This window comes from Miniopterus schreibersii, assembly GCF_964146895.1.
Source record: "Miniopterus schreibersii genome assembly, chromosome: 4".
In the NCBI taxonomy this organism is placed as follows: domain Eukaryota; kingdom Metazoa; phylum Chordata; class Mammalia; order Chiroptera; family Miniopteridae; genus Miniopterus; species Miniopterus schreibersii.
This window is the reverse complement of record NC_138105.1, coordinates 32417655-32444940: the sequence shown is the minus strand read 5'-3', so window position 1 is coordinate 32444940 and position 27286 is coordinate 32417655. Positions and strand designations below refer to the sequence as shown.

Genomic DNA, 27286 nt, shown 5'->3' with positions numbered 1-27286 from the left:
TTTTGACAGCTTTGACTGTGTGGGTTGTGCAGGAGAAGGAGGTGTCGCGAGAGTTAGCTTCTCACCTCCTGGCGGGCGCGTTATGGCGGGACTGGGGGTCCAAGCTGAGCGGGAGCCGCTCTTAGGTGACCGCACACCCGAAAGCAGGTGAGCGGATGTGGGGGAAGGCACCCTAGCCTTCCTGCGCTATGGGGACTGTTGCCTTCACCGGCGCTAGCCATTCCCGGCAGAAGAAGGGGTGCCGGGGCGGCGGGAGCCGGCGGCCGGTCGCGCGAGGCCGGAAGTGGACCTCCCAGCGCCGAGAAAGGGAGAGTCGGAGTGCGCGCCCGCGGGCTCTGGTGGAGGTGCCCGAGAAAGTGAGACTGCCTTTCGGCGTCGGTTCCGCGGGGGCAGCCGCCGAGCCCTCTGCGTCGGGCCCGTCGCAGAGCTGAGCACGTCACACAGTTCACAGAAATTCCGAGATGATCGGTTTAATTGTTACTTGACTACACCGCTCTTAGTGTTGACCTAATTGCCAGATTCTTTGCTAGCAAGTGAACACGTCTGAAATGGCTTCACCTCTGTCCTGTGCCAAATATATAAATAAATACTAATTGTAAAAAAATACCTTTTTCTTTAGCATTTAGGAGATGAAGTGTATTGTGACCCTTCTATAATTCTAGTTATTTTGTTCCTACTTTGTGCAGTTACGTATTTTTGCCTTTAGGAAAATGGAGTTAAGTACTATTTTATTTGAAACATATAACAATTACGTCACGTAAATTAATACACAGTTAAATCAAAGCTGTCTACGTTAATTTTTGCTCATTTGTCTCACTTAAGCACCAAACCTTATTTTAGCCACTCTGTTTGAAACTCTTTGGAAAACGTACTTCTCTGGTCCCTGATTTACTAAACAATATACGTAATGCAACTTTTTAAAAAAATTATCGTTGAAAATATTACAGATGTCCCCTTTTTACCCTCATTGATCCCCTCCACCCGGAATCCACCCTTGCTCCCCAAGGCCTTCACACTATTGTCTGTGTCCACAGGTCATGCATATATGCATAATGTAATGCAATTTTATCTTGAGATTACAGTTCATATCAATGCTGAAATAATGTCGAAATAGAGTGATGTTCTTGGCCTGTTGAGACATTTTGGACTATTTCCTTCTACTTTATTATACACTGCTATACTTTTAAAGTTTTATATCTGCTCTTTTAGTGTTTTCACTGCCTGTTCTGTTCTTGGCAAACTATCCCTCATCATGTTTTTGTTAATCTGTTGGCAACCCCTGTTTTTGTCGCTGTCAGCAACCTCTCTTCTCCCAGCTTTTTTTTGGGACTTCTACTTTGTTGCTGGTTTGAAAACCATATATAAGTTCAATAGAATTGTGAATAGTTAGAACATGGAAGTTTGGCTAAGGCCTAAAGAGCTCTTCTTTTTTTATATAATGGCATATATAAAGTTAACCACTTAATAAGTATCTGCTGTATCAGGAACTGATTTAATATACCTGGCATACAGTAGATCTAATATCTCCCTTCTTCCCTCCCTCTCTACCACGCCCAGTCACATCACATTTGAAAAATAAAGTTTCTTTTTTCAAGACCAATTTGAGTCTAAAGTCTATTTTAGAAAATAATCTTGGAACATAAGAAGGTATTTTGTGGTTTTGCTTGTCTTAATTATTTGAAAACATAATGCTCATTTTAAGGTAAAGTTAACTCTTTCTTTATGCACATGTGAAAATGTAATGGGTACACACACTCATGTAAATCATCTGACAGAGGTGGGATGTCTGGGTAATATACTTGCCCTTTAGTCCAGGGCACAGACCTATATGAAAGATCAACCAAGTCTGGAGGGGCCTTGGTCTCTCTGGTCCATGTGTTAGAGCAAAGGCAAGTCTTTGAGGAGGTCTCAGGCTAGGAATGTGGTAGGTCACATCAAAGCATCCTGTTGTCACTTCTACATTAATTTTGCCAAAATTATCCAGCCAGAATAGCTTCCTGTAGCAAAGTTAATTTGCTGTCATCAAGTAGAGCATGTTATAATGTTGACAGTAATTATCGTAAAATACTTAGTAGTGTATATCCCACCTTTGGGAGATCTAATTGTTGTAGCTAGTTTATTTATATTGATAAACTTTATTCATTTTGTCAGTGTAACAAATTTCAACACTCAAATAATAAATCTGTACAGTGATGCATAAATATAACCCATGGAAATTCAAAGAAATAATGCCTATTCATAGGTGAATAGTACAGCAAAAACCAGTATTAGTAAATTATACCTCTACCTCTAGCATATAATTTTTATAACTTTAGGACAGAGAAAATAAAAGTGTGCCACAGAAAAATTTGCATATAATGAGATAACTTTGTGCTACTTCTTTCTTCTTTACACCTAGAGAATGGGATATTACAGAAACTGAGGAGCATTATAAGAGTCGATGGAGATCTATTAGGATTCTGTATCTTACTATGTTTCTCAGCAGTGTAGGTAAGTACTAGAAATTACATAATTTTAGAAATTAATATACGATATATTTTAATATTTAATTTTTAAAAATTATTTTTATTGTGGTAAAACCACATAACTGAAAATTTACCATCTTGATCAGAGGTGCTAAGTATATCTACATGGCTGTGTAATCAATATCCAGAGTTTTTTCATCTTGCAAAACTGAAACTGTTTACCCAATTAACAACAACAACTCATTTCCACATCCTCCCAACCCCTGGGAAACACCATTCTACTTCCAGTTTCTATGAATTTGACTATTCTAGAGAGTGGCAAAATAGGGCTAGAGGGCCCAGGATTTCTTTTTTAGGTCACTAAAATGTTCTAAAATTGACTTTGGTGATGGTTTCACATATTTGTGATTATACTAACACCCACTGATTTGTATATTTTAAATGTATAAATTGTATAATATGTGAATTATATCTTAATAAAGCTTCTTAAAAAATAAAACCTTTATAGAATTTTGATTGTATGTGCCTAACATTTAAAATTGACAAATTGGAGTTTATCATTACAATTCTCAATCGATAAAGCCTACCAAAAATAATGAATTTTCTTTTAAGGTATGGCCATCTTTGAAGTATCCTAGTTATTATTATTATTTTTTAAGATTTTAAAATTAATTTTTAAGGAGAGAGGAAGGGAGAGGGGAGAGAAACATCTATCGGCTGCCTCATGCATGCCCCCTACTGGGGATTGAGCCCCAGACAGGGCATGTGCATGACCTGGAATCCAACCGACAACCTTTTGGTGCACCAGGATGACGCCCAACCAACTGAGCCACACTGGCCAAGGCAGTATCCTAGTTCTTTATAACCAGTGCCCCCTTTAGAGAATCATTTTATTTTTCTCCACTCTTCCCTACAGTTAATTGTCTCTCCCAAACAACACAGAAGTATAGCACTTCCTCTTTAACAAAGTGGCCTTTCCTTCATTCATTTCTGCTATAAACACTTAACAAAGTTTTCAGTAATTTCCATTTATAGTAAAGGCTTATAAGGAAAAATAGGTACTTGGCTATTATTATATTAATTATGGCCAAGGACTATACTTATTCTTTTCAAGCCTAAAACCACATTGTCTAACAAAGTAGACATTTTGGGGCATAAATTTGTAGATTAGAATTACATTTTAAAATCCATGTTATAGCCCACCTGGCATGGCTCAGTGGTTGAGCATTGACCCATGAACCAGGAGATAGTGGTTTGATTCCTGGTCAGGGCACCTGCCTGGGTTGTGGGCTTGGTCCCTAGTAGGGGGCATGCAGGAGGCAGCTGATCAATGACTCATCATTGATGTTTCTATCTCTCCCTTCCTCTCTCTGAAATCAATAAAAACATTTTAAAAAGTAAAATAAAATCCATGCTATAGTCCAAAATATTGTATTTATAAATAGTGATGGAATTATTGTAAGTATAAATAACAGTTTGCCTCTTTACAGGATTTTCTATTGTGATAATGTCAATATGGCCCTATCTCCAAAAGGTTTGTACACTTTATTCTTCTCTTAAGTAGCTTTAGTAGTAATAACTCTTATATAATTAAGAGTTTTCTAGAGTCTCTTTAGTACTCTAAGATTTAATCTGTACTAGAATAACTCAAGATAGTAATTCCTCAATAGAAGCTTGTAAGTAAAGTGATCATATACTTTCTTGTGTAAACCAGAACACTCCCGAAGTGAAAGGAGTGCTGTGCCAGGAAAATAGGGTTATACCTGGACAGTCCCAGGCAAATGCACGTGTATGGCCACCTACTTATTAGCCACTTTGCATTCTATCAATACCACCTCCTTAATAAAAAACAAAAAAACTAGATTTAGTGCCATATTTGCATTGCTGTTTTGAAAATTAATTTAAAAATTATTTGTTCCTTCTCCACTCCCACTGCTTCACTTGACTAGCCTTAAAAAATAAAGAAAAAAGAAAAAAAAAGATAAAAATTATATTACATGACATTATTACCCATGAGCCCTGGCTAGGTGGCTCAGTTGGTTAGAACGTCGTCCCAATACACCAAGGTTGCAGGTTCAATCCCTGGTCAGGGTACATACAAGAATCAACCTATGAATGCATGAATAAGTGGAACAACAAATTGATGTCTCTCTCTCTCTCCCTTCCCCTTCCTCCCTCTCTAAAATCAACCAATAAAAATTTTTTTAAAAATTAATACCCATGACACTAAAAATGCTTTCCATACTGGCACTGAAACTATATTTAAAAATTCTGCAGCAACATCTTCTTTGCTAAAAATATATTTTCATGTATCATAACTTTTCTTTAACATTTTTTAAATTTGTATTTTTAAAAAATTCTGGGAAGTAGCTTTTACATGCTAAGATTCATTCCATGATTAGTTTTGTAAACTCTTGACTATAAGGATCTAGAATAGAAATGCTGACCTACCAGTAACTAGAGCTGTGTGATTGGCATCCCCATCATGTTATAACTGATAAAGCAATCCTAGGCTAATTGCTGCATAGGACAGGCAAGAGAGAACTTGTGATAACTGATATGTATAAGCATATCGTTAACAGTCTGAGAAGCTACTTGATCGAGATCAGCAATGAGAAGCCCATTCATTGTTGTTTCTTTCGATAAGGCCTCAGTAAAACATCATCAGATCTTCACAAAAGATAGTTTACTGCAGCATACTGAGATTTTTGAACTGGAGTCAAGAGATGGCACACTATTTTATGTTGATCCATTCAGTGGTCCTTGAGAATTGATGGAAAGACACTGGGAGAATATATGAATGAAGCAAACATTAATGAACAAACATCTTACTCTAGAAATAGAGCTATTTCTACATATTTTATTCCATTACCTTAGATATCAGCACTGACCATACTGAGGTTTTGAATTGTTTATACAGTTGGTCAAACTTCACTGAATTTTAGTTTTCAGGTTCTACTGGCAATTGCCTAATTTGGGGCTGTATTTGAAATTTGCCTTTAAATTTGGGTATTCTGCCTTTGCTCTTTATAAGTTCTCAGCCATCTTACAGGGCTTTCCATTTTTCTTTCTTTTGCTTGAGTTTACTCAACTAAATTATAGCAAATAATAACACTAAAGCTTAGTTCTTCCCCCTGGTTTTTCCTGCTGATCTACATATGCCTAGATGTCTTCATCTATAAAGTTAAGGCTATTTAAAGACTCATTCTAAGGTCACAAAATATCAGTGTAGTACATTCCATAATCTGGGCCTAAATCAGTTGGTACATTTTGTGGGGGTTTTTGTTTTTTAAAAAATTTATCTTTATTGTTGAATGTATCACAACTCTTAATTTGTATGGTCCCTGTATCTAGTCTAATTAACCTCAAAGTTTCCAAAAGAAGGTATTTGCAGTAATTAGGTCTACTTAGCCCAATATGTTGAGTTTTGAAAAGGATCACTCCTTTATGCAGATACATGAAAGCTCTTCAAAGGTAAATATATTGATTACATGAACTTATAACTGGCTCTTCAGCAAGACAAATATAACATTTTCACCAAAAACCTTAATTTTCTCAAATTATTTCATAATAATATTGAGAGTTCACTGTGTGCCAGGCACAGTACTAAACCTTTTACCTAAATCAACTGTTGATCTTCATAACAACCCTATAAAGTGAATATTATCACTCCTGTTTGACAGGTGAAGAAACTTAGAGAATTTAGGTAGCTTGCCCAAGGCCACACAGCTAGAAATTGGCAGAGCCAACCCTATCTGAAACCAAAATCCGACTCTTAACCACAGTACTACACCTTGCTGACCGGTCACAAGAATACACGTGTTTCCATGTCAGAATGTTGCTGACTGGTCACAAGCTGTGTCTGCACTTACATTAATTTAAATAATTTTAAACACCTTGCTGACCAATCACAAAGGAAAAGTAGCCGGCCAGAACACAGGCGAGTTCTGGCTCAAAATAGCCAGTCAGCAAGATGTTAATTGAATAAATAAGTAATAATTTATAAGTAAATAGTTGAGGAGGCTTGGAACACCTGTATTTGTATCTCAGCTCAATAGAAAAACATTAAGATTTCTAGAACTTTGATTGTGTCAATTAACGTGTTTAGAGAAGAATGTTTTGAAATACAGTTCTACGCACTTTGGTTTTTGTGGGGGTTTTTACAGGAGATATAGATTCAGCTTTCATTGAAGTGTGCCAAACCAAACACGTTTACAGATAATAACCATACAAAATAAGTGGGTAATGATCTAAAAGTGTGTGTGGGTGTGGGAGAGAGAAGGAAGGGATATACGAACATAGATACACACAGAAACAGACAGATATGGGCAACCAGGGGGATGTTGCTAATCCAAACTAAAGAAATCCTGGAAGACTTTCCAAAAACAGTTATACCTGAGCTAAGTTTTAAAGGCCTGCAGAAGTTGATCACCTGAAGGCCAGGTGTGGGAGTCAGGGAGTAGGAGATTCGGAGGTGTTGGTGGTGGAAGGGACAGTACAGGAATACGTGCAAAGGCCTGGAGGCAAAAAAGTTGGCTCATTTTTGAAACTTCAAACAGTTCCACTTGGCTAGAAGTTAGAAGTAAAGGGAGACAGTGTGCAGAGAGATGAAGTTAGAGAGGCAGACAGCGGCCAGCTTGTGAATTAGGTTTTATCCTGAAAACAATGTGATAGAGATCATCAGAGTGACCAAAAATGAGGTGCTGTTATTAATTTTAAGAGAGAAAAACACACATGAGCGCAGGTAACAGTTCAATTACTGAAGTAATACCTTCTATTGTTACTTCCCTGTCATAATTCTAGCAGATTCCAGTTTTCCAGTCAATGTAAAGAATAGTATCCAATTAAAATTAAAATTTCCAATGGTCTCCAGCAAATATTGTTAATGTTAGAGCCATCCTCAGGAGTCACTTGATTATGATTCATTGATATCCTGAGATAACACTTTTATCCTTTTGCTTTCAAATCACTACACATTTAACATTAAAATTGAGTTTCCATTGCTGTTTGGAAAATTAATTTTAAAATTTATATGACTTGAAGTTATTTTATATTTTAAAAGAGAGAAGAAAAGGAGCTAAATGTAATACAGATAGAAAATAAAAACCAGAGTGCCTATAATAAGAAATTTAATAGTTGCCAGAGGGGTGTAGGCTTGGGGGGCTGAGTAAAAAAGGTGAAGGGATTAAGAAATACAGATTGGTAGTTTCAAAACAGTCATGGGAATGTACAGTACAGCATAGGGAATATAGTCAATAATACTGTAATAACTATGTATGGTTCAGGTGGGTACTTGAAATATCAGGGGATCACTTTGCAAAGTATATGATTGTCTAACCACTATGCTATACACTTGAAACCAGTATGAAATAATATTGAATGTAAACTAATTGAAAAATTTGAAAAAAAATAACACAAAACCATTACATGCCTAGTGAACTGAAAAAAAATATTTCAAAGGCTAGACCTTTAAATATTATGTATCAGTATACTCAATTACTCTTATTTGTAATTCCCATCAAAAATGTACCTAAGTATTTTCACTTTAAGCTATTTAAAAATATCTTTAGAAAAGGCAATGTTTTTTCATTTTCTTTATTGTTGAAAGTATTTCAAATGTCCTCCTTCTCCCCACCTCACCATTGATCCCTTCACCCCCTGCACCCCTCCCCCAGGCCTTCACCACACTATTGTCTGTGTCCATTGGTTATGCATATATGCATATAAATCCTTTTTTTGTTTGTTTTAGAGAGAGGGGAAAAAAGGAGAGAGAGAGAGAGAGAGAGAGAGAGAGAGAGAGGGAGAGAAATATCCATGTGAAAGAGACACATTGATTGGTTGCTTCCCACACATGCCCAGGCCCCTGGGCTAGGGATCGAGCCTACAACCAAGGTACGTGCCCTTGGCTGGAATTGAACCCAGGACCCTTCAGTCTGCCGGCCGACGCTCTAACCACTGAGCAAAACCAGCTAGGGCTACATATAAGTTCTTAGGTTAATCTTTCCTTACCCACTCACCCACCCCTGCCTTCCCTCTGAGATTCATCAGTCTGTTCCATGCTCCTATGTCTCTGGATCTATTTTGTTCATTGGTTTATATTGTTCATTAGATTCCACATATGAGTAAAATTATGTGCTACTTGTCTTTCTCTGACTGGCTTATTTTGCTTAGCATAATACTCTCCAGGTCCCACCATGCTGTCTCATAGGATAAGGGATCCTTCATTTTTACAGCTGCATAGTATTCCATGATGTAAATGTCTGAGAAGATGCTTGATATGATTTCAGTCTTCTTGAACTTGTAGAGACTTGTTTTGTGTCTTAACATGTGGTCTATTCTTTGAGAATGTCCCATGTGCACTTGAGGAGAATGAATACTCTGTAGCTTTGGGATGAAGTGCTCTGTAAATATCAATTAAATCCATCTGATCTAGCATGTCATTTAGAGTCACTGTTTCCTTGTTGATTTTTTGTCTGGAAGATCTATCCAGTAAAGTCAGTGGGGTGTATGACTGTATTGCTGTCAATCTCTCCTTGAAAGTTCTCCAGACATTTTTTTTTTTTTTTTTTTTCAGACTGTGTGAGTCTTTTGTTCTGAGGTGGGCCTCTTGTAGACAGCATATATTTGGGTCTTCTTTTCCTATCCATTCAGCTACCCTGTGTCTTTTGATTGGAGCATTTAATCCATTTATATTTAAGGTTATTATTGATAGGTACTTATCTATTGCCATTTTATTTTTATTATTTTAAAGCTTTATTGTTGAAAGTATTACAGATGTCCCCTTTCTCCCTCATTGATCCCCTCCATCTCCATCCCTATATTTCTCATTCTATTTCAACTTCTTATTACAGCAGTCCCTTTAACATTTCTTGCATTGCTGGTTTGGTGGTGGTGAACTCCTTTAGCCTCTTTTTGTCTGGGAAGCTCTTTATTTCATCATCTATTTTGAATGATAGCTTTGCTGGATAGACTTGTTTTCATATCCTTGTTTTGTATTACCTTGAATACTTTCATGCCATTCCCTTCTGGCCTGATGAGAAATCAGCTGACAGCCTTATAGGAGCTCCTTTGTAGGTAACAGATTGCTTTTTCTCTTGCTGCCTTTAATCTCTCTTTGTCTTGAATTCTTGGCATTTTAATTATGATGTGTCTGGGGTGGGCCTCTTTGGATTCTTCTTGCTTGGGACTCTCTGTGCCTCCTGAACTTGTGTGACTTTTTCCTTGACCAGGTTAGGGAAGTTTTCTGCCATTATTTCTTCAAACAGGTTCTCTATCCCTTGCTTTCTACATCTTCTGGTAGTCCTATGAAGTGACTATTGTTATGTTTCATGTTGTCCCACAGCTCCCTTAAATTGTCCTCCTGTTTGTTTTTCTTTTTGGTTCTTTGATTGATATTTTCTACTCCATCTTCTAATTTGCCAATTTGATCCTCAGTTTCTGCTAATCTGCTGTTTATTCCTTCAGATGATTTTATTTCTACTATGTCATTCTTAATTTCCTTCGTAGTTTCCATTTCTTTTCTCATGTTGTTGAGCATCCTTATGATCAGTATTCTGAACTTTTAAAATATATATATATCTTTATTGATTTCAGAGAGAGGAAAGGAGAGTGAGAGAGAGAGATAGAAACATCAATGATGAGAGAGTCATTGATCGGCTGCCTCCTGCACACCCCGACTAGGGATGGATCCCGCAATCTGGACATGTGCCCTGACCGGGAATCGAACCCAGATCACCTGGATCCTGGGTCCACGCTCAACCACTGAGCCACGCCCGGCCAGGCAGTATTCTGAACTTTTTATCTGATAGATTGCTTATCTCCATTTCATTTATCTCTTGTTATGGAAAATTTTATTTTGTTCTTTCATTTGGGGTTTGTTTTTTTGTCTCCCCATTTTGGCTGCCTGTTTGGGTTTATTTCTATGTATTAGGTAGATCTGTTAGGACTCCCAGTTTTTTGGATAGTCTCTGGTGCAGGCCAATGTCAGACTGTGTTTATGACTGGCTTTGAGTACCCTGTTTGGAGCTATCAGCGTTACACAGCTTGTGGCTCCCACTGTTAGGGCTGGGTGCATTTGGAAAGGACCAAGATGCGCACCAAGGTCTGCTTTTCCAAGCCCTGGGTCAAGAAGCAAATCAGGAAGAGACTCAGAACACACCCAGAAGCTGATTGTTATTTAGTCTCTTAATGAGCCTCAGGATGTAGAAACTCCACGGGGTGGGGCTAGAGGTTTTCCAACAAGGTGGGGCAATTGCTTCCCCCTAGGCAAAAGCTGCTTGGAAGATAAATGTGTGCCTGAGAAAGATGTCTCTCATATAGGGGAATGACTCAGCACAGGAATCCAGATGGCTGACCTCTGAGCTCTGTCCCCTAAACCAGCAATCCTAGATTCTCCTCATACAGCTCTTGTCCACTCTGCCCTCCCTCAGCCAGAGCCCAAGGTGAGTGGCTGCACATAAAACTTTGTATGTTAGCCCTTTAAGAGGATGCTGGCATTTCCAGTCGTCTCTCCCTGGCAGACAGAAACTCCACTGCTTTTCACAGCCAGATGTTATGTGGGCACCTTTCTCAGTTCTTGTGCTCTGGGCTGGGAAGCACAGCTTCAGGTTTAGGCCCCAGAGTTCTGTGGGAAACCCGCACAGCTGAGATACCCCTCAAGACCTTCAGCTGCTGCCTGTGGTAGCCTAGTCAGCCCTCTCATGCCTCCACATTTCCTATCAGTTTCTATGTGGTGTCCACTTTTTCTCCTTGGTTATGAGGGTGCTCTCCAGCTAGTCTTCAGTTGCAGTTGATTATTCAGGATGGTTTTTCTATATTTTAGTTATAATCCCACTTTGGTCCTGGGAGAGTATCACTGTAGCTTCCTCTCAGTCTACCACCATCTTTGCAATGAGGGCCATGTTTTTTCTTTTGTTCTACCACTTAGCCTATATATATTAAAACTTACTTTCTAAAATTTAATGGTTCTTATTTTTTCAAATTACTATATAGCCTACTATATTTTTTTAAACTGTTTGTTTATTCCATAGTCCCTTCCATAAGCTAAAATTTTCTATTTTCTCAAAGTATTGCATTTTGTGAATTTTAATCACTTGGTTCTCCCCTCAACGTTCATCATGATATAAACACCCTCTTGAAGAGTTAGAATCCTGAATTGTCTTTGTTGAAAGGAAGAATTAGTAATAGGTTTAATGGGAGAATTAAGTTTCAGCTTTTGTGTTTTTATTGTCTCCTTTAAGCATGTGACTGTTGTGCCCAGTTTGAAAAAAGGATTTACAGTGCTAATGGCTGTTTAGTTTATAGAATAACAGAAGTCTAAGTAATCGTATTTAACTTCATAAGAATTAAAGAATGGCATATTATTTTTATGATGTTAATGTGATTATCTTTTAAACAAGATTTTTATGAACGAAATATTTCCACAATCATTGCAAAAGATGAAGCTTCCCAAGCATTTTTCCTGTTTGTGTAGGGAACTGTCAGCAAATTTAATTGTAATGTCAGAAATCTGAATCACTATGAACAATAGTGTTACAAAACTTATATGAGTTAGAATTTTTTTTTTTAATAAATATTACATGGTTAAAAAAATGTGTTTATGTTTTAAATTTGACTTTTCTTGGATAATAATTCTTAAAGCCCTGTACTTTTTTTCTGCAGATTGACCAGACAGCTGATACAAGTTTTTTGGGCTGGGTTATTGCTTCATTTAGTCTTGGCCAAATGGTAGCTTCACCTATATTTGGTTTGTGGTCTAATTATAGACCAAGAAAAGAACCTCTCATTGTCTCCATCTTCATTTCGGTGGCAGCCAACTGCCTCTATGCATATGTGCACGTCCCAGCTTCTCATAATAAATACTACATGTTGGTTGCTCGTGGATTGGTGGGATTTGGAGCAGGTAATATATATGTATGTATATAAATGTTCAGTTGTGTCAGATTCACATTTATCCTGACATTTATGGCCCAATCTCACCTGGTGTCACCCTTTCTCAATCTTATATCCAAATATTCAACATATATAGATGTGTGATTGCAAACAGATATGTTCTGATATTTAGCCTCTACTCATGATGTTCCCATTAATTATAATCTCTCTTCTGTTCCCTTCATTCTTCATCCTTCTAGATTTAGTTCAAGTTTCACATCTTCCATGAACTTTCCTAGGCTAGCCTGTCCCTTTCTTCTATGCTGTTTTGCACTGTTTTTATCTTATATCCCCAACCAAACATAAGCTTTTTTGTAATTAGAGACAATTTGACTTTTAAAAAATATTCCATGGCCCCTAGCAAAGTCTCTTGTACATAATAAGTGCTCTGTAAATTTCCGAGTTGTTAGTAGATTTCTGTTTCTGTTTCTAGTATTACAGATCTAAGCATGCAGTTTGTGACATCTTGCTTTTAAAAACAGTTGTAGCAATGAGTAGTGTGCCATTCACTCAGTGCTTTCTTAGTATTTAATGATGAAAAATAGTTTAACATTCCTATAATGCCATTTTTTATTAATTCAAATATTTAACTGTGTTTTCATATTACTAAAAGTAATATTTTGTTAATTGATGCATTTCCTTAATAAACATGCTTTGATCATAAAGAAGCAGTGACTATACTATAGATTAATATTTCCTCTGTATAAAGCCAACTTAAATTGAATTTTATAAACTGAAGGACATTTTCTTTTATTGCGTCTTTTCTTAGGAAATGTAGCAGTTATTAGATCATATATTGCTGGTGCTACTTCTCTTCAGGAAAGAACAAGTTCCATGGCAAACACAAGTGCATGTCAAGCATTAGGTTTTATTCTAGGTCCAGGTAGGTGTTTTTCACTTGTAATTACTTGAATTTGAATTGGGAAAAGCTTTTGAGGTTCAAATGTTAAGTTATATCCAAACATAAAACCTCATAGCTAAAGAGAAAGGGAGGGAAACTAATATTTTTGGATCCATCAGTGAGGCTAGGCTCTTTACAGGTTGGGGCAAAAGTAGGTTTACAGTTATGAGTGTTTAGAACAGTTTATTCTTTTTTTTTTTATTCAAAATATTACAAACGTCCCCTTTTTTCCTCATCGATCCCTTCCAACCCGCACCCACTCCCCACTCCAGGCCTTCACCACACTATTGTCTGTATCCATGGGTTGTGCATATATGCATATAGATTCTTTGGTTAATCTCTCCCCACCCGCCTTCCCTCTGAGGTTCCACAGTCTCATCCATGCTTCCATGTCACTGAATCTATTTTGTTCTTGTATTATTATTTGTTAATTATTGTATTATTTTCCATAGGAACTGTAAACATACTTTTGCCCCACCCTGTATATATGTTAACTCCAATCCTCTAAATTAAGTGCTTTTTTACAAATTAGGGCACCAAGGCCTAGAGAATCTAAGTAAATGATCCATGGTCAGCCAGATAATAAATGGGAAATCTGAGGTTCAAACCTAAATCTATCTGACTCCAAAGTATATGTTCTCTGAAATAATCATTTAGCTTGATCTATCTGCAAGAGTTTGCTTTCTTTTTCCATTTCGAAACAAAATTTTTTTGACTGAAGGATTTAAGGAAAGTTATAGGAGGTTCTTGACCCTTTTGCCCTTTGCCTATGCCTTTAAGACTTTTCTAAGGTTGAAGAAAATAAAAGAATTTTAAAAAGGCTTAATATTTTCTTCTTCTTCCAAAGCTTCCATCCTTTAACTGAGTATAAAAAAATTGTAATGTATTTAATACTTCCCCAAGGCCAATTACTTTTTTGTTGAATTGAGAAATTAGTACTTTTTATGCCAAGAATAACATTGAAATCATGTAATTTGCTTATGTATTGAAAATTGAAGCTATGAATATATCATCAGTTTGATCCAACCCAGTTTACTTTATCAACATGCCACCCTCACTCCAGCTTCCATTACTTTCTTCTATTTAACCAAGAAAAAGCTCAACAGATTAGAATCTCACCACCAATATCTAATATTTCATTTTAGCATCCCGAAGTAAAATATAGAACATTTTATTTATATTTATAGATTATTCTACAAATGTAGAATAATTGGATCTACCGCCATAATATAAAATAAATAAGGACGTAGCCTGAGTCTTCCTCTACCCTCAGTATCTAGCACAGTACCTGGTACACAATTAGGTTCTCAGTAAATATTCTGAGTACCTAAAGCGTACTTTAAAGACTGTCTCATTTAAACATTTTGTATTATAGGTCTGAAAAGATCAGATCACTTTCCTAATAATAACCACATCAGCAAGCACTAACATTTACTGAGTATGTGCTAGATGCTGTTCTAAGTGATGCAGTATCTTTCTTAATCCTCACCATAAAATTACATGTAAATTTTTGGAAGAGCCAGATCCAGAATATAAATCAGGAGAGCAAGTCAGTATTCTTCCAATCTGATTTTTGCCACAAAACCAGATTTAAAACATTAAATATATATACTTTAAATATCATATAAACAGTAATATTTTAAAATATTTACTTAAAATGTGACACTTTCTCTCATAATGAAATTGATTAAACATTTAATTGATTTATGGAAGAAATTGTGTAATTTATTTCTTATGGAGATGTTTTTTAAAAATATGAAGTTACTGAAGTAACTACTTTAGATATAATCCTTTGTGAATTCATGTACATCACTGTTTCTCAACCTTTTTTTCATTATTGACCCCCTGAGGAGCCTTTTTAGACATTTTTTTCCTAATCATTCCATCCCATGGAAATTTAATACTACAGATATACTGTATATTGTATGTATTCTATCTGTGCTTTATATAGAAAAAGTCAATTCTTTGCCCCCTCATCCAGAACCAGTTTTTTCCTGTCTGTTGAGATGCAAGATGTAGATGAATGATTCCATGTTACTTCCAATTTTGTGGTAAACGTCTTTCACATTTTTTTTAGTCTGTGTCTCCCGTATAATAATACATCTGTGTTGTTTTATTTTAATAAGTTTTTCAGGCCTGTTTTGCACTCATTGGAGAAAAGGGCGTGACATGGGAGACGATACAGCTTCAGATAAACATGTATACAGCACCAGTTTTACTTGGTGCCTTCCTGGGAGTTTTAAACATTATTCTGATCCTTATTATATTAAGGTAATTAGATAGAAATGATAAAACTTCTTTTGTAGACTATGAAATTAAATGAGCATTATCATTGTTGGAGGGTAATTATTCCTATAAAGTCTTTATTTGGTATTTGGTATCTATAGTTGTGTTCATATTTTTTGATTAGCTAATGCACTGAAATAATAGACAATCTGATAAATGAGAACAGATTATAAGGCCTTTGAAGAGTCAAGGTTTGGTCTCGATTTACTAAGTAGGGAAATGACATGAAAGCAACATTTTAAGTAGATTAATGATTAGAATCAACCTTAAATAAAAAAGTTACTTCAAGCATATCTCTAATCTTTTATATATTACAAGAAATTGTATAAAACTACAGAAATTTGGTTACTTTATATTTCTTTGGAGTACTTTAACCAAGAGTCCAAAAACATTTATAACTAATGTTTAAAATCACTGTAGAACTTCAAATACCGATTAAGGTTGACCACATATGCTTTTGGATGAATTTTGTTTGTATGGGTTTGTTTGTTTTTTTTCATTTTATATGATGATTAGAATAATGACTTGTATCTTTTAAATTTTGTTATGTCTCATTGCTAATATTTTCATAACTCAGAAGCCAATAAAAGAAACTATATTAGAATGTGAAAAAATAGAAGGCTAGTAATAAATTTAAACCATTTGTCTATTATACTAAGGCTTTCATGGATACAGTATTTATGTTTTTCTTTTTTAGAGAGCACCGTGTGGATGACGCAGGACGACAGTGTAAAAGTATTAATTTTGAAGAAGGTACTATTAACCTGTTTGACTAAATTACTGTAACATTATCAAAGTGTTTCTAATGATTCCATTGGCACTTACTTGGATTTTGCTTCTGAGGACAATACAAGGGATGATTGAGGGAAGACCTTTAAAGTTGAAAGTTACCTAAAATGATTTTTAAAAAAGGCATACCAATATCAGTTATTAGGTGTCTGCGATTGGCAGGGTTAAAACCATTGCTAAAAATCACTTTCTTATTTTCAGAGAGCCAATATCCTACAGTTTGTGTGATTAGAAAGGGAGGTCATGACCGTATGTTGAGTATCCAGGGTGCTTGCTTAATTGTCCCCAAGCATAGCAGACTGTTTCCAAATTCGTTTGTAATTGGAGAAGGAACTCCTTCTCAGAAATCCTGAGCTTTAAAGGAAGGTACCATCATGAAAAAATTGTAGAAACTTACTGTGCCTTAGGAAAGTCACTGCCTGCCCCCTGCTGCTGCTACACATACACTTAGATAGCATAAATGAACACATTCTTGCATTTCTTACCTCATTTACTCTGAGTAAAATAGCATGACAGATGTATCTCAGATCTGTATGACTTTACACTTCTAATATCAGGACTAGTTTGTACTGAGTGTGTAGCTTAACTACATAGTTCAAGATAAGTCAATACACTCACTTGTCCTCCTAATTTGGAAAAACCATAACTTGGTGGTTCTCTGCAAAGTGTTGATTTGCAAAAATATAAATAACACAAGGACCTTAAAAAAGTGGTAATAACATAAGGATATTTACTAATAGTAATTTCACATGCCATTGAAATTCAAAATAAAATATATATTCATTGAAGTGAATCATATAAATGAGAACTGATTTAATAAACTATTTCAGGTTTTCATGAAATCCTCTTAAATTTAAGATTTAGGTAAGATAGAAAAAAAAACCTGCAACTGAAATTTAAAGCAAATGTATTTAGTATAAGATCATTTTATATAATTCTGTAAAATACATTCCTCTTTTGGACTGAGAGACACCGAATAGACAATCAGAGTATCTCCTGTAGATAACAGAATTGAAGTGTATTTCCTGGGAAGAACGTTACTTTATTTTTAAATACCATTTAAAAGTTACTTCTGTCATATACATTGTTCCTTTTAAATTGTTTTAAAGCCTTAAAAATGATATTAAATGTTTAGTCATAGGATTTGCTACATATAATTCCTACTTTGTGTGATTATAAAAATAACATGTGTAAGTAATATAATTTTTCTCCATTCACTACAGCAAGTACAGATGAAGTTCAAGTTCACCAGGGAAGTATTGATCAGGTTGCTGTGGTGACTACCAATGTTCTGTTTTTCGTGGTCCTATTTATCTTTGCCCTTTTTGAAACGTAAGTTTTATTGTGTCTTCATCTACATCAGATTATGTAAACAACTTGGATTTCTTAACACAGTATTAATCAGGCATATAGATGTTCTTAACTTTTTAAAGACATTTTTCTTGTCACGATGTAAAGTGTTGTTTTTTAATTTAAATGTAGTTTATTCTGTCTGTAATCTTACTACCTTACCTTACTTCCTTTTAAAGGAATCTGTTTCACTAGTCTTTCCTCCTTCTGAGTTTTATGATAAATAAAATTATAAAATTTTAATTTGTCATGATTAAACTTTTTTTTTTTTTAATTTCAGAGAGAGGAAAGGAATGGGAGAGATGTATAGAAACATCAAGATGAGAGAGAGTCATTGATTGGCCACCCCCTGCACACCCCCTATTTGGGATCGAACCCGAAACCCAGGCATGTGCCCTCACCAGGAATCAAACTGTGACCTCCTGGTTCGTAGGTTGATGGTCGACGACTCAGCCACACCGGTCAGGCATGATTAAACTTTAGGCTACATAACTCCCTACATGTGTATGGATGTCAGTCTGGCAATTTTAACTCTTTTTAAGCTCTGATCCTGAAAAAACAACAGCAAACTAGTATGATATATTACAAAATTTCTGCCTGTGTAGGCTTTACTTACCTTCAGTTATCATATGGCTGTTTTTTGTTGTTAATCCCCACCCAAGGATATTTTTTCCATTGCTTTTCAGGAGTGGAAGGGAGAGAAGAAGAGAGAGAAACATTAATATGAGAGAGACACATCAATTGGTTGCCTCCCGCATGTGCCCCGACCAGGGCCAGGGATCAAGCCTGCAACCCAAGTACCTGCTCTTGACCAGGAATTGAACCTGTGACCCTTTGGTACATGGGCTGATGCTCTAAGCACTGAGCCACACTGGCCAGGGCTATCATATGGCTTTAAAAAAAAAAAATTCCTGCCCGGCCGGGCGTGGCTCAGCAGTTGAGCGTCGACGTAGGATCCAGGCAATCAGGGTTCGATTCCCGGTCAGGGTACATGCCCGGTTGTGGACTCGATCAATGACTCTCTCCTCATTGATGTCTCTCTCTCTCTCTCCCTCTCCTTTCCTCTCTCTGAAATCAATAAAGATATATTTTAAAATAAATAAATAAATAAATAATTCCTTTCCATTATAAAAATAGTACATTCTTGTTGTAAATATCCCAAACATTACAATTGTATTTCCACATTTACTCCTTTCCCTGGAGGTAATCAATGCTAATACTTCAGTGTGTATTTTTTTCAAACTTTTTTCCTATAAAATTATAAGTATTGTGGGGTGTGTGTATGTATTAAACTAACATTGAATATGTGATATTATCATTTGACAGTTTGCTTATTCCCTTATCAATATATTATAACATTTTTATGCCAGTCCATGTGGATTTGCTTGATTTTTAAAATTTTTTTAAATTATTGAGACATATGGAAGTTTCAGCTCATCTGATTTTTTAAAATTGAGACATATGAAAGTTTCAGCTCATCTGATTTTTTTGGGCATTTTGAAAATTGTTAAAATATACACAACAAAATCTACCATCTTGCCTTGGCCAGTGTGGCTCAGTTGGTCGGAGCATCATCCTATGTACTAAAGGGTAGCAGGTTCGATCTCTGGTCAGGGCGCCATATGCAGCTTGCGTGTGGAAGGCAGCCCATCAATGTTTCTCTCTCTCTCCCTCTCCCTTCCTCTCTGAAATCAATAAAGATATATTTAAAATAAAATTTACCATCTTAAATATTTTTAATTGAACAGTTCAGTGACATTAAGTACATTCACAGTATTGTGCAACCATCACCACTATCCATTTCCAGAACTTTTTCATGATTACAAACGGAAGCTCTGTACTCATTAAACAGTAAGTCTCCACTGCCTATCACCCAGCCCTTAGTAACCTCAGTTCTACTTTCTCTCTGAATTTGCCTATTCTAGGTACCTCATATAAGTGGAATGGTACATTTCTCCTTTAGTGACTTGCTTATTTCATTAAGCATGATGTTTTCCAGGTTCATCCATGTTGTAGCATGTGTCAGAATTTTATACCTTTTTATGGCTAAATAATATTCCATTGTACATATACCAGTTTTGTTTATCCATTCATCTGTCAATGGACATTTGGGTTATTCCACCTTTTGGCTATTGTGAATAACGCTGCAGTGAACACTGGTGTACAAGCATCTCTTTGAGTCCCTGCTTTCAGTTCTTTTGGGTATATATCCAGAAGTGGAACCACTGGATCATATTGTAATTGTTTTTAACTCATTGAGAAACCACCAAACTATGTTCCACATCAGCTCATATGATTTAAAAATTTAAAAATGGGAATGACTATTTTAAATATATTGCAATTCCATTTTGTAGCTAATTAAGCAAAGGAGATAAAAAGTAGGAACAGGAGATTGGCAAAGAACGGAGATAAGTCATATAAAGGGAGAGAGGTATTCAGAGAGAGGTAGGGTGAAAAATATATATGTTCAACTACAGGGGAGAAAGAGACTGAGGAAAAGAAATTCCAGAAGATTCTAATCTAATAGTAACATTATTTCATTGAAGAGAGACCAATTTAAACCAAAATATAACCATGATTATTTAGGTCTGTTAGAATGGCAGGAGTTCTGGTTGGTAGGTTTTATTTTCCTGTTTTTCAAACTTTTTACAATGTAGATATACTTCTTTATAATTAAATGTTAAAAAATAAAAACACACACACTCAAACTTAGTAACTTGTGCATATAAAATCAAAATGTGCTAAAAAATGCACTGGCTGGGTAGCTCAGTTGATTAAAGCATCATCCAGATACACCAAAGTTACAGGTTGGATCTCCGTCCGGTCAGGGCACATACAAGAATCAACCAATGAATACATGAATAAGTGGAACAACAAATCAGTGTTTCTCTCTCTCTCTTGCTCTCTCCCTCCCTCTCTCTAAAATCAATCAATCAGATTAAAAAGTGCTAAAAATGTTTTAAATTTTTTGTTTATACAGATCTGGTGTTATTGTTAAAAGGAATACAGATTCTTAAATGTGTCAATAGCATTATTAAAGTTTCTATATCACCTTTAAGTAACAATGACTATGATTTAAATAAAATGAGAATAATTTCTTTTTTCGTTTTTCTCAGCATCCTTACCCCATTAACAATGGATATGTATGCCTGGACTCGAGAACAAGCTGTATTATATGATGGAATAATACTTGCTGCTCTTGGAGTTGAGGCTGTTATTGTTTTCATGGGGATTAAATCACTTTCCAAAAAGTAAGTTTATGTCTTTGGTTTTGTTCCAAATCTATATTTTAAAAGTGAAACATGAAACAGTTAATGTAAATGAATGTGTTAGTAAAACAATGTAAAGCTTTTTTCTCTTTATGTAGTAGTTTTAGTCCTTCAACGTTTAAAAACAGATGTAAAGTTTATTAAGGGAGCATGATATTTCTATACCATATGGCATATTCTTAAAGCAAAATATTGACAAAGTGAATTATTGCCTTCTAATGTAGTGTTTGTATGTTATGTTTTACTTAAAGTACTTCTAAAAGTGTATTTCATAGAATATCTTTCTGCTGCATGGTAATACATGTTATACAACAAAAAAGATTCAGTGGTTAAGTCTGGAAAATTCTGGTTAAAATTACCAAACTTCTTTAATCTAAAACTTCTAAATCTTCAGTATATACATACTATATCACTATCCTGACAAATACAGCTTGTAACATTTCTGAAAGTTATTTGTAACTTTGACCACACAAAACTTTTTTAAAAAAAGCATTTTGTAAAAGGACAACTGTAAAGAACACACTTTGGGGGAAATGCTTGTATAAAATTAAATTCATTCATAAAGTCTGGGATGGGACATTAGTAGATGAATTTAGACAGTTCTAACAATTTAATTATTCCTAAAATACATTAATACTTCTAAAATCAATGAACAAATATTGAGTCAGTGTGTAGGGCTAGATGCTATGAAGGATACCATGAAGATTCTTGTAGAGCCAAGTACAGGGCTAAGATGTAGATATAGACATAGACACAGATTCATATTCAAAGTTAAATAATAGTAAATACATTACATCTTGCTACAGAAGTAAAGGGGTCCTGCTAATAGGCATTTTTACCGCCTGTCCAATTTCATACCTTCAAAGAGCTTGTATTCTATTGGGGAGAAAGCCAATGCAAAGGTGTAGTCTAGTAGTGATAAGTACTATGAAGAGCAGAACAGAGGAAGAGAATAGAAGGGCAGGGCGGAGTTGGGAGAGGGGAAGTGTTTTTGATGAGTGCTGGAGGAAGGCATGCTTGAGGAAGTTACATCCAAGCAGAGACCTCAATGAAGTCAGACCAGCCTTGCAGTGGCCTGGAACTCTCCTCCCCCAGAAGACTGAGCTTTGGTGTTTAAAGTACAAGCAGGAAGGCCAGTTTGGCCAGAGCAGATGAGAGGAAAATGGTAGATCAGGTTGGAAAAATGTGAAGCCTTGGAGGTATTCTGAGAGAGATGGGAAGGGTTTGGGTTTGTTTTAGAAGCCTGTGGTCTTCTTTGTATATTTTACTTTTTATTATGGAGAATTTCTAACAAATACAAAAGTGTAGAGAGCATCATGTACTGATTCTCTAATATCCATTACCCAGCTTCAACAATGATAAATGCTTGCATAATTTTGATTCATCTGTACCTTCCCATTCCCTATCCCCGACACCTGGATTCTTTTGAAGTTGATCCCAGACATTATTTCATGTCTGCCATAAGTATTTCAGTATGTATCTTAAAAGTTAATGATGACATTATCACATCTAAAAAATTAAGTGATTTCTAAATAAAATCAAATATCCAGGCAGTATTCAAATTTTCTCTACTGTTTTCATTTTGTTTGTTCTTGGTTTTGTTCCACAGCTTACTCACTTGATTGAGGCGCTTATTTGTCTCAGGTCTCTTTTAATCTAATCTTTTCTACCTTGCTCTCTTTTTCCTTTACAAATTGAAGAAACCATTTGCACTGTAGTTTCCCGCATTTTGGATCTCACTGATTGAATCCTTGTGGTTTTGTGTTGTTTTTTTTTAAGAAAACAAAAACATATTTTCCTGTCTCTAATATATATCTGAAAATTGATACTTAGATCTATAAGTTTGATGAGATTGTAGTTCAATTTTCTTGGCAAGAACACTTTATAGGTGGTGTTATAAACTTACATCAGGAGAAATGTAATGTTTTGTTTATCTTTTTATCACGTAACTGTGGCCATTGGCATTCCCTAGATCCATTAATTCATTAATAAGCCACTGCAAAATACTGATATTTTAATTCTATCATTCCTTTGTTTATTTGCTGGAGTGTTTTCTATAAAGAGAAACTTCCTGTCACCAACTATTTGGTTATTTGAGGTACAATTTGTAGAGGAATGACAGGGTGATTCTTTCTTTTTAATTTATTAACTGACTTTTAAAATAAAAACTTGGTTTACTAATATCCTCTAAAAATGACCAAGAGTATTTTAATATAATATAAATTCATAGATTATAACATTTTTGTGTTTCAGTCCATTGTCATTACTATTTTAGTGTTCACAATGTCATGTAGTGGGCCAGCTTCCTCCAGTTGGCTCTGAGTCCTTTTATCATGACTTAGTAGTCACTGGTAGCTTTTGTGCTCTCTGATATGACCAAATGTCCAGGCTCAGTTTATACATTTCTGTCCCAGACCTGAAATAAGCCAGTTTTTAGAGGAGTCCTGATTCCTTTTAGTGGGAAATTATATCTAGCATTCATATTAATTGGTGCATCACTAAAAGTATCAAAATATTACTTTATAGCTTTTGAAATGATAAAAATAATGAAACTATGTTATAATATAATGGTTCTGTTCTCTAACAGGATTGGTGAGCGAGCTATTCTGCTGGGAGGACTCGTCGTCATATGGGTTGGCTTCTTTATCTTGTTACCTTGGGGAAGTCAATTTCCCAAGATACAGTGGGAAGGTATAGCCATACATAATCTTAATGTTACACTGCCTCTGTTATTCATCTAATAGTAACAAGTCATTCACTGTACTAATTTTGTTTTTACAGATTTACATAATAATTCAATCCCTAGTAAAACATTTGGGGAAATTATTATTACTCTTTGGAGTTCTCCAAGAGAAGATCACAGTGAGGAACCAACTGGTTGCCCAATTGAACAAGTCTGGTGCCTCTATACCCCCATGATCCATCTGGCCCAGTTCCTCACATCAGCTATGCTAATTGGAATAGGCTATCCATCCTGCAACGTTATGTCCTATACGTTATATTCAAAAGTTCTGGGACCAAAACCTCAGGTGAGTCAGTCACCCTGGCATTGCAATTATGTGAAGTATGCTTGTAAGCACTGACATTCAGTGCTACCATTCTCTATTTTCACACAAGCTGATATGGGGGATTTTTATCATATTCAACATTTTGATTTTTTTTAAAAACCCACAACTTTTTACAGCACTTCTATGTTGAAACTGAACAAAAAGCACTCTAAAAACTCAAAGATCTCTTGAACTCAAGAGATTATGAGCTCAAAATCATTTTCATAGGAAAAGTATCTAAAGCACAAAGTTCTGAAACTCATTCTTAAACTAGGCAACAGCTGGGACACCAAAACTGATAGGCATTTTTTTTTTTTAATCCTCACCCGAGGATATTTTTTTCATTGCTTTTTCAGAGAGAGTGGGAGGGAGGGAGAGAGAAAAAACATATCAATGTGAGAGACACACATTGATTGGTTGCTCCCCGACTGGGGCTGGGGATTGAGCCTGCAACTGAGGTAATGCCCTTGGCTGGAATCGAACCCAGGATCCTTCAGTCTGCAGGCCGACGCTCTGTGCACTGAACCAAACCAGCTAGGGCTGATAGGCAAGTTTGAATCCACACTTAATTTCACTTGGCAATAGGGACACTTACTAAAAGATGAAAACACAATAGTGTAGCTATGTATAAGAACTTCCATATTCCTTATATGAAAATTAAAAAATATAGAAGCAAAATGGAGAAAAACATCAAAGAGACAATTACTATTTTTTTAACAACTGCTTAGCATTCCATTATTAAATATACCATAATTTATTTACTTAATCCACCACTGATGGACAGTTAGGTTTTCAATGGGGGGGCTACTAAAAGTTGTGCCCAGTTTTGCTCAGTGGTTAGAGCGTCAGCCTGTGGACTGAAGGGTCCCGAGTTCGGCCATGGTGCGGGTGGGAGGCAACCAATGCATGTGTCTCACATCAATGTTTCTCTCTCTCTCTCTCTCTCTCTCCCCCTTCCAATCTCTCTGAAAAGCAATGGAAAAAATATCCTTGGGTGAGGATTGAAAAAAAAAGGAAAGCTGTACTGCACAGTTAACTGGAGTGACGTGTGGTGTGGTGGAAGGTAGCATAGTGAAGTCAGGCAGATGTGGCTTCAGACCTGTTAGAGTTACCTGAGTTTTCTGAGCTTCAGCCTCCACATTTGTTAAATGGGGACACCACCAGTCATAAGCTTTTGTGAACACTGGAAACAATATATGTATAGCACCTAACACAGTGTGTGGAAGATAGCAAGTACAAAATAAATGTTAATCTTAGAAGGTAAGTTAATTAATTCTGTTGTTCCTAGGGCTTCAGCAGATACTGAATTTGTTCCTTTCTGCTACTTTTATTTTTCCTAAGCTGACTCTATCAAGTAAGTTTATTGTTCATTATTTGCTGTATTTATAGAGAGGCATTTTATTTTTAATTCACAAATCAAAGATGGAGAAAGCGATTCCTGTGAGTTTCCCATCGTTTAGTAATGGTAGCATCTCTCTTGTTTTTAAAATAACTAAACCTAAATATCAATTTGCTTCCTCCCTCCCCACCTCACAGGGCATGTACATGGGCTGGTTAACAGCTTCTGGAAGTGCAGCACGGATTCTTGGACCTGTGTTCATCAGCCAAGTGTATACTTCCTGGGGCCCACGATGGGCATTCAGCCTTGTGTGTGGAATGGTGGTGCTTACCATCACACTCCTGGGAGTGGTTTACAAAAGACTCGTTGCGTTTTCTATAAGATATGGAAGGATTCAAGAGTAACCTAGCTACCTTAGCCAGTTTGGCTCTGTGGTTAGAGCACTGGCCCATGGACTGAAGGGTCCAGGGTTTGATTCCGGTCAAGGGCACATACCTCGGTTGCAGGCTCGATCCCTGGCCCTAGTCAAGGCATGTGCAGGAGGCAGCCAATCAATGTGTCTCTCTCACATTGATGTCTGTCTCTCCCCTTCTCCCTCTCCCCCTTCCACTCTCTTTGAAAAGCAATGGAAAAAATATCCTCAGGTGAGGATTAAAAAAAAGAGTAACCTAGCTAACTAACACTGGGATGCAAAGTACTTGCTGTGTGGGACTTCCTTAACTAAGGTTCTAACGCTAGAGAGTTGCACTGAGTCAGTTTCCAGAAGTCAGGCTTCAGGTATTGTATATTTTGAACAGCAAGAACATATACTGAATAATACAGAATTCTCTGAGTAACTGTGAATAGTAAGATAATGGTTAAGATAATAAGTAAAAAACATTCTGAATCATAATTTCTTTATCTCAAAAAAAAGAACATTCTTCACCCAACCTCTCTTTGGGAGTTGCATAAATTCATGCGTGAAGGAACAATGGTCTGTAAATGTGAAATTATATTCGTATTTCAAACTGCAGAGGTATCATTTAAAATGAGAGAATATCCATGCAGTGAAACCAGAGTAGAGTTCTATAATTACTTATAACAGAAATTACAGAAATTGTTTACCTAAATAGTAGGTATCTTTACCTAATCAGAGATACCTACTTTTTATTTATTTAAAAATGCATTTTCTATTACTATCAAGTTCCTTCATGAAATATTCTGACTCAATTTTTCCATTTACCATGCCTGCCATCCTACCTTACCTTCTTCAATTTATTTTTAATACACTTGTCTTATCTCACTAGTAACCCTAAATTAATAGATGCATATGGATAATCCTAATATTTGAGCAATAAAAAGGACTGAGAGATCAAGATCGATTTCACTACCTTTAGTAGGAGTAACTACATTTTTCTTTCAAGTGCTAATAAGTAATTCACTTTAGAATCATAAGCCAGGTATGTGTTATGGCATACATATACTGAAGCAAACTGCTTATTATAATTATTGGCATTTTCAACTCCCTTAAATTCTGGAGGAAAACTCACTTTATTTACTTTTCCCATCGGTTAGTAGTGGCAGGGTAGACACAGCAGTTTGCAGTCTATGTCTGCACAGTTATTCAGACCTGCAGAATTTTACATTTGGATGGGCCATGACAGCCCCAATTTAGTCAGGCTAATATTTGAGGCAAATGGCTTTAACCTAACAGTTTACTGAGTTTTCTTGAGTATATGGTCTCTATGTATAACATATCTACCTCTACCTAAGTGGAAAGCTGATAAAAGGTACTAGTACAGAAATATGTATATGGATAATCACTATTACCTAAAAAGTAAAAATACTTTGAAATACTTTTCCAATATTTTGTACTCTAAGTTATAAATATTTTCAAAACTGAGAGTAAAGACTATAATCTGCACTTTATA

General features: G+C 36.0%; 1 protein-coding gene across 2 annotated transcripts; it reads left to right on the top strand.

Moving 5' to 3' along the window:
• MFSD8 (major facilitator superfamily domain containing 8) lies at nt 1-27286 on the top strand. 2 transcript variants are annotated; one of them, XM_081135173.1, is made up of 13 exons: nt 44-147; nt 2399-2490; nt 3956-3999; nt 10785-10906; nt 12126-12366; nt 13165-13278; nt 15423-15567; nt 16280-16335; nt 17595-17703; nt 20838-20972; nt 23578-23681; nt 23772-24019; nt 25574-27286. In XM_081135173.1, the coding sequence occupies exons 5-13, from the start codon at nt 12189-12191 to the stop codon at nt 25778-25780; spliced, it is 1296 nt and encodes a 431-aa protein (XP_080991299.1). In that variant the 5' UTR covers nt 44-147; nt 2399-2490; nt 3956-3999; nt 10785-10906; nt 12126-12188; the 3' UTR covers nt 25781-27286. The 2 variants fall into 2 exon arrangements, with proteins under 2 accessions (XP_080991298.1, XP_080991299.1); XM_081135172.1 differs by lacking the exon at nt 10785-10906 and having other exon boundaries at nt 1-147.

Bases quoted from the DNA above. Each gene is read 5' to 3' on its own strand.
- MFSD8 (XM_081135172.1), top strand. From the start codon at position 83: ATGGCGGGACTGGGGGTCCAAGCTGAGCGGGAGCCGCTCTTAGGTGAC. The intron at 16,336-17,594 runs GTACTATTAACC...CATTCACTACAG, and splicing joins AAGTATTAATTTTGAAGAAG to CAAGTACAGATGAAGTTCAA. The intron at 23,682-23,771 runs GTATAGCCATAC...TTGTTTTTACAG, and splicing joins TCCCAAGATACAGTGGGAAG to ATTTACATAATAATTCAATC.